General features: G+C 37.0%; 1 protein-coding gene across 1 annotated transcript in view; it reads left to right on the top strand.

Annotated features, from left to right (window-relative positions):
* Positions 1-12,646, top strand: part of ATP2C1 (ATPase secretory pathway Ca2+ transporting 1) — a 209,041-nt gene that overhangs the window by 83,103 nt on the left and 113,292 nt on the right. Inside the window, 1 exon segment of the mRNA XM_053714301.1 lies at positions 7,545-7,642. Within this exon segment, the coding sequence (XP_053570276.1) occupies positions 7,545-7,642 (98 nt within the window).

The raw sequence follows: 12,646 nt of genomic DNA, 5'->3' as shown, positions 1-12,646 counted from the left end.
AAAGAAGCCATAAACCCACTCAGTACCCTCTAGGTATGAATAGTCACGTTGTGCTATCTCGGCCGCAGACAGCACAAAGCAAAAAAGAGAAAGGGGTTAAGGGGTAGGCTTGCAAAAATAGCATTGACATACAACTTGATCATAGTACATGTAGACACAGTAGGGAATATGTTGTTATAATTAATACTGCATACCTTATTAAAACAATTAAACAAGGTTATATAGAAACTTTCATCTATGGCTAAGGTATATGGATGAAACCAGTGGAAGTCTGTAGAGAGCCACCTGATCATGACTTAACACATTAAAGACATATTGAGCTTAACAAATTCTAAACAGGCAACCTACATTAACATATATTGATTGGCATTAGGGGCAGTGGCAATTATAAAGAAAGTCAACAGTATAAACTTCTAAGTCCCCATATTATAATATGTTATGGCCGCCAGGAGCCAGTATGTTCGGATGTCCCCTTAGCCTTCAAGTGAGGGGGATAATGCTTGGGGATGCGTTACTGTGTGGTCTTACCCCACTCCGGTTCTACAAAAAAGTTCTCTGGGCGTCTGCGGCGTAAAGAGTAGGAGAGACATCTCTTTGTAGATGAAGAACCAGTAGGTCATGGATGCTGTGCTGTGGCAGACAGAGTAGGTCTGGGCTCATCGCGGTCTCCCTGAGACCAGAAGGTTTGACACACAAATCACAAAGGTCAGCACCGGCAGCAGCAGAGACCCACACGGACCAAAGCGATGCAGCAACTCCACAGGCAGTAGGTAAAACTTGAGCTCTGAGGTGTGGGGTACCGCTCTCAGATGTCCCAAATAAGGAGGCATTCAGCTTGGGGTCAGTTGTAGTATCAGTAGGTATAAATTTCCCTGGCGGTGTCGGCAATCCTAAGGGTTCCGTCATCCTCTCAGCCGTGTTCTCTATAGGTGTAGCCCCCACATTTAGAGTCTCGCTATCTGTGACCATGTCGCTCTCCTCGAGCGGAGTATTAGGCGATTGGTGTTGTGATCTCCCAGTGGAACTATCGCTGGTACATGGTAATGGGACGGATGCATCCCGTGGGCTAGGGAAGCCAAAAGCAGCCTGCAAAGACTCTCCTAGCGCGGCGTGGTGAGCCGCCAGCAGCTCCTGAATCCCTTGTAAAATACACACTTCCATCCCCACAGGTTACTAAATCGCCTGTAGCTTGCGTCTTAGTTGAATACTATAGATTGAGGCACATCAAGTGCTGCATAACGAAAGGGCCAAAGGCGCCCTGCCGGGGGGTAAAATATAGGCCAGGATCTTACAATGGCTCCAAGCGCTGATGCCCGCAGCTATTTTTACAGAACTATGTTCATTAGATGCAGAGTTCAATTTGTGAGGCAGTTCCAATAAAACATTAGACGGATCAATGAGCTAAGAAGTGAATTTCTGCATTTTTCAAGGAAAGGCTGTAGCAGCATGCAGCTTTGCGACCAAACATGGCCGCTGCCCGGAAGTTCCCCCACAAGACCAAATTTTGGCCTTTTACAATGTATGCTTTCGTGTGTCCTTGTTATGAATAGTTAGAAAATCCCTTTTACAAACACACTTGTTTGCACATTCTAGAGTCCTTAATTAGGATACACATTGGTTTTTCTTTTATCTTTGTTAAAATACTTATTTCAAAAACTTTATAAACTTTATAAAAAATCCTTCAATGGGATTATGTTTGTAGAGAATACACATGCTGGAAATGTCATTTATAAATTCTAATCCCAACAGGTATAGACGGGTATGTAGAGTTAAAACTCTTGCGGTTTGACTTATAAAGTCCCTCCAAATACTAGTTAGGTTTTATGATATTGGAACTGTTGAAAGATTAATCCCAAAAAAGAACCACCCTCACGGGCTGCTACACCTCTGTGTGCCTACCTGAATCCAGTTGATTACTTGCCGTTTTTGTTGTAACAAGGCACAGGTGTATGTGCAGCTCCGTGAAGCCGTTTTTAACGGGGAAATGCGTTGATGGTAGCAAAAGAAGTTGCTGACGGATAAATTATAAAGCCCATTTGGAGGATTAATACGGATCCTAAAAGGGACTATTTTTCAATAACGGAACAAACTAAACTCTGCGCAGAGTAAGGATACGTTCATCACTACGGAACTATTTGTCCCAGTAACGGACGCAGCGAGTGACGTCACCTACCCGCCAAACAAGCTACACGGAGCTGCACAGAAAATGCTATATAGTTACTAGTTAAGACTGCATGAAGGTACAGTTCTCAAACTAGTCCTTCTGGTGGGGAGCAGATTAAATTGTCTTTGAAAACTTAATCTATATTATTCTTAGGGTTTTGAATAGAATTTTTCGAATGAGACCTTCTTTGGGAAGATTCTTTCTTTCTTAGTACATTCTGTGAATTTTTTCAGGAGTAATTATACCAGTTCTTTAGCAGGAACCGGGTTTGGGTTTCTATTCAATTCTATTCTTTGTCCCAAAGAAGAAGGGTTTATTCAGTCCAATCTTGGATCTGAAAACATTATATTGTTTTGTAAGAGTCTCAATTTTCAAGTTGGCGACTATAAGGACTATTATGCATTTTGTTCAGCAAGGTCATTTCATGTCCACACAATTTTACAGAACGTTTATCCTCATATTTTATTTCATTCAGGCCACTTTTGGTTTCTGAGATTCTCTTTTTTAGGTAAGCTTTAACAATTTGTTGTTTTTTCCTTTTGGTCTAACAACAACCTTATGAATCTTTTCAAAGGTTCTTGGTGCCCTTCCTTCTGTATTCAGACAGTAGGGTATTGTGGTGCTTCCTTATTTGGACGGTATCTTGGTATTAGCTTAAACGTTTATTAGAATCTCTCATGAATCAACTAGTTTTGTTTCTTCAAGACTTGGTTAGAGGATTTAATCTACCTAAAAGTTTCATGATTCCTTAGACAAGGTTCACCTTTTTTGGGGTTTCTAGATGGATTCAGTGTCATGACTTTGTCTTTATTGGACAAGAGTCAATTGTAATTGGCGTTAGCCTGTCTAAACTTACAGTCTAGAACATTCCTTTCAGTGGCTATGTACATGGAAGTTTTAGGTCTCATAACTACAGCATCGGACGTGGTTCCTTTTGCTCGTTTTTCATCTGAGACCTCTTTAGCTTTGCATACTGAATCAGTGGTGCAGGGATTGTTTTCAGATATCACAGTTTATATTCTTAATTCCAACACTCAACTCTCTCATTTGGTGATTAGATTATCATCGTTTTTTTCAGGAGGCCTTCTTTTGTTTGTCCTTCCTGGATTGTATTCTTATTGGATACAAGTCTTACAGATTGGGGAGCTGTCTGAGGGTCTTTGACAGCACAAGAGGCGAGGTTACCAATCGATATTTTAGAACTCCGTGCTATTTTCAGAGCTTTTTCAGGCTTGGTCTCTTTTACGAGAACTTTTCATTTTGCTTTCAGACAGACAATTTCACAACTGTGGCATATGTCAATCATCAATATGGACTCGCAGTTCCTTAGCAATTGAGATGTATTTTGAATACGTTCTTAGATGGAATTCATCTCCTGTCTAATCTCTACGATTCATATCTCAGGTTTTTACATTTTGGAGGTGGATTATCTCAGCTGTCAGACTTTACGTCCAGGAGAGTGGTATCTTTTATATAGATGTTTTCTCAGTTTCCAAGGTACCTTTTCAGATCCTGGGATCCTCATGCGGAGATGGTGGATGTATTAGCAGTGTCTTGGTTTTGCATCCTGGCTGCATGTTTCCGCCTCTGTTTTTTTCTTCCATGGGTGATCTCCAAGATCATATTGGCACAGTCTCATGTGTTTCTGTTAGCTTCAACATGGCCTCTCAGGTTTGGTATATGGATCTTGTCCGGATGCCCAGTTGCCATCCTTGGCCGCTTTTTCTTTGGCCAGCGCTCTTGTTTCAAGGGCCTTTTGTTTTCCATAGGGATCTCAAATTACTAATTTGTAGGTATGGAAATTGATTAGTGTTTAGTCATGGAGGTTTCACTATGTTGCAGGCTTATAAGTCTGTTTCAAGGAACATGTATTATCAGCTGTGGAAAACCTATATTTTATGGTGTTCTTTTTACAGTTTCTTCAGGGTGGTTTGTATTAAGTTTGTCTACAAATTTTTTGAAAGGACAAATCTCTGTTCTTTCGGTTTATTTCCTGATATTCACTGTTTTGTTCAGGCTCTGGTTTGTATCAAACCTGTTAAGTTATTAATTTCTCCTTTTTTTGAGTCTTAATCTGGTTTAAGGATTTTGTAGGCTCTTTCTTTTGAGCTTATATTTTCTTTGAGGATTATTTACTTTCTTGGAAAGTGTTGTTCCTCTTCTCATTTATCAGCCCTCTCTTGTGTGTCTCCTTATCTGATTTTTCATCTAGATAAGTTGTTTTGTTTTTCTCTTCCTAAGGTTGTGAACTTAAACAACATTAGTAGAGAAATTGTTGTTTCTTCTTTGTGTCCTAATCCTAAAGAATTCTTTAAGAGTTTTTTACATCCTTTGGATGTGGTAAGAGCTTTATAATTCTATATCGAGGTTACTAGAATTTCAGGAGACTTCTAGTCTATTGGTTGTTTTTCTGGTTCCAGAAAAGGTTAGAAAGCCTCTGCCATTTCTTTGGCATCCTGGTTAAAACTTTTGTTTCTCAAGGCTTATTTGGAGCCAGGCTCCGCCCCAGAGATTTACAACTCATTCTACTAAGTTCAGTCACAATTTCTTGGGCTTTTTCAGAATGAAGCTTTGGTTGATCAATTTGCAAAGCAGTAATTTGGTCTTCTTTGCATACTTTTATTATTTTTACCATTTTGATGTATTTTGCTTCTTCTGAAGCAGTCTTTTGTAGAAAAGTTCTTCAAGCAGCTGTCTCAGTTTGATTCTATTGCTTTTTATTTTATATTTTTTTTAATAAAAACTTAATTATTGTGTGGATTTAATTTGTCAGTGGAAATAGCTGTTGTTATTTTATCCCTCCCTCTCTAGTGACTCTTCTGTGGACTTCCACATCTTGGGTATTTCTATCCCATACATCACTAGCTCATGGACTCTTGCCAATTACATGAAAGAAAACATAATTTATGTAAGAACTTACCTGATAAATTAATTTCTTTCATATTGGCAAGAGTCCATGAGGCCCACCCTTTTTATAGTGGTTATGTTTTTTTTTTTATAAAAGCACAATTATATTTCCAGTTCCTCTTTTTGTATGCTTTTTTACTCCTTTTGTTATCACCTCACTACTTGGCTATTCGTTAAACTGAGTTGTGGGTGTGGTGGGTGGTGTATTCATAGGCATTTTGAGGTTTGGGAAACTTTGCCCCCTCCTGGTAGGAATGTATATCCCATACATTACTAGCTCATAGACTCTTGCCAATATGAAAGAAATTAATTTATCAGGTAACTTCTTACATAAATTATGTCTTTTAACACCTGCTGCCAGCTACCTGTATATTCTACTACTGATTAGCTCACCGGTCATGTCCTGTTCAAAAAGCATCAATTTTATTGTGACTCCTGAGTGGATTTACTGTGTGTTCAACAATTCAGGGGGTTAAGCACAACAGAGCATTTTTCCCACACATTTAGCCACCAATCAGCAAGCACTATTCAGGGTTCTGAACCAAAAATGGGCTGGCTCCTAAGCTTTACATTTCTGCTTTTTCAAATAAAGATACCAAGAAAAATTGATTAATGGAGTAAATTAGAAAGTTGCTTAAAATTGCATGATCTATCTGAATCATGAAAGAAAAAAAATTGGTTTCATATCCCTTTAATGTTCTTCAGTGGAAGTAGCTTCTTTGGTTTATCAGAAGCAAGGCATTTGCTCTGACTCTCGAGAGTCCTGGTAGTATTAAAAACAAAATGGATAAACATGATCTCATACAGACCTGTCTAGGTGAAATAGCTTTTATAACAAAGCTTAGCCAATTTTCTTGTCTGCTAAAGTAATTAATTATTCCATTGTGCGTCTAGGCTCATTGATTGTATTTCAGCTACAATATTAACCCGATCAGTTCCACAAGTGTGCAATTAGCAATCTTTTATGAAAACACAACTAGATGCATTGTAAATAAATAAAGCATATCACAATGTATAATCATCTGAAAAAGACATTTGTAGTGTAAAATAAAATACTCTTATTTTGTTTAAAGGGATAGTAAAGCATAAAAATAATGTTATATAATTCTGCACATACTGCAGAATTATATAACATTATATTAGCGCAATCTTTATAAAACATAATTTCCCCTTTGAATTTTAAAAAATAACTTCTGTTTTACAGACAGACTCGCTCTCTGTGATCTTCTGGGCGGGTCTGTTTTTTTTTCAAACAGCGCATCGGGCCAGCTGTATAGTCACAGCCCGGCCGACCACGCCATAGCACTAAGTGCAGCTTGCTCCTGCTCTGTCAGACAGCAGGAGCGAGCTGCACTTAGTGCTATTGCGCGGTCGGGCCGGGCTGTGACTATACAGCTGGCCCGATGCGCTGTTTGAAAAAAAAAACAGACCCGCTCAGAAGATCACAGAGAGCGGGTCTGTAAAACAGCAGTTATTTTTTAAAATTCAAAGGGGAAATTATGTTTTATAATGATTGCGCTAATATAATGTTATATAATTCTGCACTATGTGCAGAATTATATAACATTATTTTTATGGTTTACTGTCCCTTTAAAGGACCACTAAACACACAGCAGAATAGCATAATCAGAAAATGCATAATAAAAAGAAAATGCAAAAGCACTTAGTTTGAATTTCAAATGAGTAGTAGATTTCTTTCTGACAAATGTTAAAGCTCTATTTTTCCTCCACTTGCATCATGTGACAGTCACCTGCCAATCACAAAATGCATGTGCATATATTCTGTGAATTCTTTCACATGCTCAGTAGGAGCTGGTGCCTTTGAAAGTGTGCATATAAAAAGATTGTGCAGATTTAGATAATGGAAATTAATTTTTAAGTTGCCTAAAATTTGTTTTTTCTGAATCATGAAAGTTTAATTTTGACTTTAGTGTTCCTTTTAAACATGTTATTTTAAGACAAGTGTATGCTGCTTTATGTGTTTAACCACTACAAAGTAAAAACCTATTAAAAGTTATACTACTTTGTCACTCCAGATGAGGATGCAGCTTGCGATCCAATCAGGAGTAGGCATATATGTGTGTGCTCCAATTATCAACCTTATCCTCCTCTGGAGCAAAATGGCGGTACTTCAGTAGCACATAGGAAAAATAATTTGTTTAAAAATTACATGCTCTAACTAAATAGAGCTTTTTATTTTTACTCTAGACTATCCATTTAAAAGAAGCATCATGTTAAATATGCCTTTATCAAATGCAGAAAACTCTATTCTAAAGCTGCGTATAATTTTGATGAATCTCTCACATTCGCATTATCTGTACATTGTTTAAAATGACTCATTATTGAGCTATCCCCCATTGTTACACACTTTTATACTAACTTATCTATCAGGGATTTTCATTATTATCAGATTCAGATACGTTGCTAAACCTTTTTTTTTCTCTCTCTAATGTTGTCTCTTGTTTGTTTTTAGGCTGCTGTAATGTTATCTGCTCTGATAAAACTGGAACCCTAACAAAAAATGAAATGACAGTAACACACATTTTTACTGCTGATGGAGCTCATGCAGAGGTATGTACATGTGAGTTTTTATGTATAAGTCACTACTGATCTGTTGACACCAGTGCTGGCTGTTCTTACCTAGGTTCTGATAGGTTATTTGGTCCTTGCATGTTTTACACATCTCTCCTCAGTTCCTTCCTCACTACAATAATCACAATAAACATCTGTTTAGGAATCATTTATAAATCCCTGATTGCAACTGTGATTGGCTGTGCCTGACATTCAGGTTTAAAGCAAATTTAATGCAACACAGTAGGAAACGGATTGCAGTCTAGTGTTATATTTCCCTTCCTGTTTAAAGGTACAATAAATACTTTGGAATTTTAATATAAAATGTTTACTTTGCAATATACTTTGATTATTTAGTTTGACCCCTTTTTTGTAATTTAAGTCTGGAAAATTGTAGAGTTTTCTAATTCTGACAACTGGATGGGCACATATCATGCTTCGCAAGCTTAATCCTGCTACATATTTACCCCTAATCAACTTCAGCAGAGATTTCCAGATAACGAACTGGAAACAGTGGGGATTTTGCTGATTTAATGACTAAGGGGGCGATTTATCAAAGGCTAGGCGAACTGTCTATGTGCTTTGCCTGTAAATGCGCACCTGCTCGCCTCTGAAAATGCGCACATGAGCTGCCTGAATTTATAAAAAAAAAATAGACATAACTTTGCTTGTTTTGTAAAAGGCGAGCTGGGGCGTAATAATGATATATTTCGCCTGTCGGTAAAAGCATTTACTCCCTATTTATCATAGTACATCCCTATAAATATTTACACCACCATGTCTTGATTATAAAAAATGCGTTTTTTTTTAGGTATCTATTTTGCGCATATTTATATAATATTTTTTACATTTTGTGCAGTTAGGTACAGTACCTAATTTAATAATGTGTTAATGTTATATTTTCTATTTTTGACATATGTAATAATGTTTCCGTGCTGTTTTTTTCCAAATGTTCTTACTTGTTGATATTTTAAGATCCCAATAATCAAATTAAATAAAACATTATTTATATAAATCCTCCTTTGACTCCAAAAGTAAGGGAATTCAGCACTCTTTTAAATTTGAAACCATGGGCATTTATTTTTATATTTCACAGTCATCCACTTGATACAGAGAAAACACCTGTGCAGAAGTTGCTACAAACTCATCAAGACTAAAAGGTAGCTAGAAAATGCATACCCAAAATGTTACTTATTATATACAATGCCCTTCTAGGTGTTAAAATGCAAACCATTCATGTAAATATATAGGTAAATACATTCACATAACGAGGAGTTAAAAGTTTAAATATCAAAAGAACTCTATTTACAGCATTGACAAATTCTTATAGTGTATGAGCACTCATTTCCTTTAAAGACAGTCCCTCTTTGTTTAGGGAGAGATGCACCTCGTAGTATTGAAGCTCATATCGGGAACTTAAAAGACAAAGTCACTGTTGTTATAATGCCTGCTGACCGCGGATTTCACCGCACTTAAGGTCTATAGGCGTTTCCTTTGAAATCACTTAAATTACTTAATCCAGAGTTCTGAAGATTTAATAGACAACGGATCAAATTTTCCTTAAGCAAACCTCTACAGATTGCACATACCACCTCCACCGGAAAGCCTCATACGTCCTGTGTTTTCTGAAGACCCATCAGTGATATCGCTGCTCACCACAACCTTGCTGTTTGCACACAGCTCCGCTGTGGTCGGTCACCTGAGCCGGTCACCTGAGCCGGTCACTGGTCTATTAAGGACGGTTTCATCTGGGCTTTAACAATTTCCGATCTGCCTTGGAGCACCCGGTATGTGACGTCATCTCCTCTGTTATACGTGGTTGCTTATTAATCACAACAATTCTGTTGTTTGTAGTAAAAAGCAAAGGGCAAATTCTCTGTTGCCTGTTAGTTACTCCGTATAAGTCCCCTTGTTAATGCAAATGCAGTTTGTATCTCCTCAACGTTATACCTGCCAAAGTGTTTGCATCTTTGTCAAAAGTGAGCCTTTACATGCAGGCTCTGTTGCCAACGACATGTTTGTTTCACCCCTACATACGAACTGGAATGGGGCTTCATCAGGGATTACTTTCCCATCACCTGTGCTCAATTATTTCAACCTTTAGGCCCTGCCTATTTTACTTTCTACAACACCTTTTTGTGACATAACCTTAGTGCAAATATCACTTTCCTTATTCTAGATGAGATGTTAAATTTCAAGAGTGAATACGAGTTTAAACAATTCATCCAGAATCTTATATTACAAAGACCATATACAAAGTGTTTAATTCCTATTAAAATGCTAAACCAACAATAAAAATTAGCATAATGCTGACAATATCTATCTCATTATTTCCCCCTAGTGGTTCTATTTGTAAAACCACCCGGTTCTCTAGCTTATAGATAGATATCACTGCATTTTTTAGAAGAAAGGAAAACATTCATATTGTTAACCCCTATAGGTTTTATTATTTTACAGTAAACATTACATAATCTTTTTCTATAGGAGGACTTTATCTAAGTCTCCTCCTTTTTGCATTAGCTTGTGTTTAAACTTGTATGCCCTCTTGAAATTAAATAATTGAGCACAGGTGATGGGAAAGTAAGCCCTGACGAAGCCCCATTCCAGTTCGTATGTAGGGGTGAAACAAACATGTCGTTGGCAATAGAGCCTGCATGTAAAGGCTCACTTTTGACAAAGATGCAAACACTTTGGCAGTTATAAACTTTGAGGAGATACAGCATTTGCATTAACAAGGGGACTTATACGGAGTAACTAACGGGCAACAGAGAATTTTCCCTTTGCTTTTTACTACAAACAGAATCGTTGTGATTAATAAGCAGCCACGTATAACAGAGGAGATGATGTCACATACCGGGTGCTTCAAGGCAGATCGCAAATTGTTAAAGCACAGATGAAACCGTCCTTAATAGACCAGTGACCGGCTCAGGTGAGCAACCACAGCGTAGCTGTGTGCAAACAGCAAGGTTGAGGTGAGCAGCAATATCACTGATGGGTCTTCAGAAAACACAGGACGTATGAGGCTTTCCGATGGAGGTGGTATGTGCAATCTGTAGAGGTTTGCTTAAGGAAAATTTGATCCGTTGTCTATTAAATCTTCAGAACTCTGGATTAAGTCATTTAAGTGATTTCAAAGGAAACGCCTATAGACCTTAAGTGCGGTGAAATCCGCGGTCAGCAGGCATTATAACCACAGTGACTTTGTCTTTTAAGTTCCCGATATGAGCTTCAGTACTACGAGGTGCACCTCTCCCTAAAGAGAGTCTATATCTTTTGATATTTAAACTTTTAACTCCTCATTTAGTGAATGTATTTACCTATATATTTACATGAATGGTTTACATTTTTACACCTAGAAGGGCATTGTATATAATAAGTAACATTTTGGGTATGCATTTTCTAGCTACCTTTTAGTCTTGATGAGTTTGTAGCAACTTCTGCACAGGTGTTTTCTCTGTATCAAGTGGATGACTGTGAAATATAAAAATAAATGCCCATGGTTTCAAATTTAAAAGAGTGCTGAATTCCCTTACTTTTGGAGCCAATGGAGGATTATTTATTTTCTCCATATCTCTCTTTCAAAAATGTATTAAAATAACTATTTTAAGGGTCTGCATCAAAATTCCTGAGATTAGGAATTGGAAAGTATATATTATGGGTTAAGATTATGATAGTAAGGTAAGATGAAAAGGTCTCTATATATATATATATATATATATATATATATATATATATATATATATATATATATATATATATATATATATATATATATATATATAATCTCAAAATAACAAGAGTATTGCAATGATACTTTTTTATGAGTGTCTTCCTTTTTGAAGTCTGAAGCAATACTGACCAATTTGATGGAATTTACAGATTACAGGTGGCCCTCGGTTTACATGGGTTCAATTTGCACCTTTTCAGAATTACAACCTTTTTTTCAGTCATGTGACTGCTATTGAAAAGCATTGAGAAGCAGTGCATTGATTAAAATAGCCAGTAAGTGGAGCTGACCGCTTGTGTTGCAGCAAAGATATGAAAGTCAAGCAAACTGAAATGAATCAGTTTAAGCAGCCCTGAGCTAGCAAGCAGCTTGCAAAGGAACAAGATCTTCCTGTCTATAAATCGGTCCAGATTGCAAAGCATAGAAAGAACTGTTTGCAGAAAAATGCAAGTAAAGTCTGTGTTGTATGATTATTTTATTAGGTTTAGAATGCTGTTTAGCAAATGTTTTTGTTCATTTAACTTAGTTTAATTATATATTCTGTGTTGTGTGATTATTTTATTAGGTTTATAATGCTGTTTAGCATTTAAAGTCTTCATTTCAAAGCTTTAAAAAGAATGTATTAGGTGTTACTTATGCCAATTTTAAGAGGGGCCTGGAACCTAACTCCCTCACTTCCCATTGACTTACATTATAAACTGGGTTTCAATTTACAACTGTTTCGATTTACAACCATTCCTTCTGGAACCTAACCACGGTGTAAACTGAGGGCTACCTGTATATCTTAAAACACAGGCTAAAAAGACAGTGTTACAGAGGTCTGAATGCAGGGGGAGGAGGGGGTGTCATAAAAATCATGATGGGGGTTTAGGAGACAGGCAGATAGTGACAGTAAAAGATAACAGGCAGGGGAAATATATGAAACTACTACAAATCCCAGGAGAGGATCTGATAGAGGAGCGCTCTCTCCAAAGATTACAATAATATGATAAGAACTCGCTAAGACATGAATATTAAGACCAAAAATATGATAACTATAAGATAGGAGAATAATACTCAAATAAGCAAACAATAAATGTAAAAATGGAATAAAATTTAGAAATATGTGAATGCGATATCGAAGATATAAAAAATAAAAGTAGAAATACTCTGGGGAAATAGCGCTTAGTAATCAATATAATGTAAAATAAATCCCAAAATGTTCGTGAACAATTCACTTGTTAGTATACAAGCAAAGGGAAATATAAGTGAGTTGCTTATTTGTTACCAAGACTTAA

Source organism: Bombina bombina, chromosome 5 (assembly GCF_027579735.1).
Source record: "Bombina bombina isolate aBomBom1 chromosome 5, aBomBom1.pri, whole genome shotgun sequence".
NCBI classification, from domain to species: domain Eukaryota; kingdom Metazoa; phylum Chordata; class Amphibia; order Anura; family Bombinatoridae; genus Bombina; species Bombina bombina.
The sequence above is the reverse complement of the archived record's forward strand: the minus strand, read 5'-3'. Positions and strand labels throughout refer to the sequence as shown.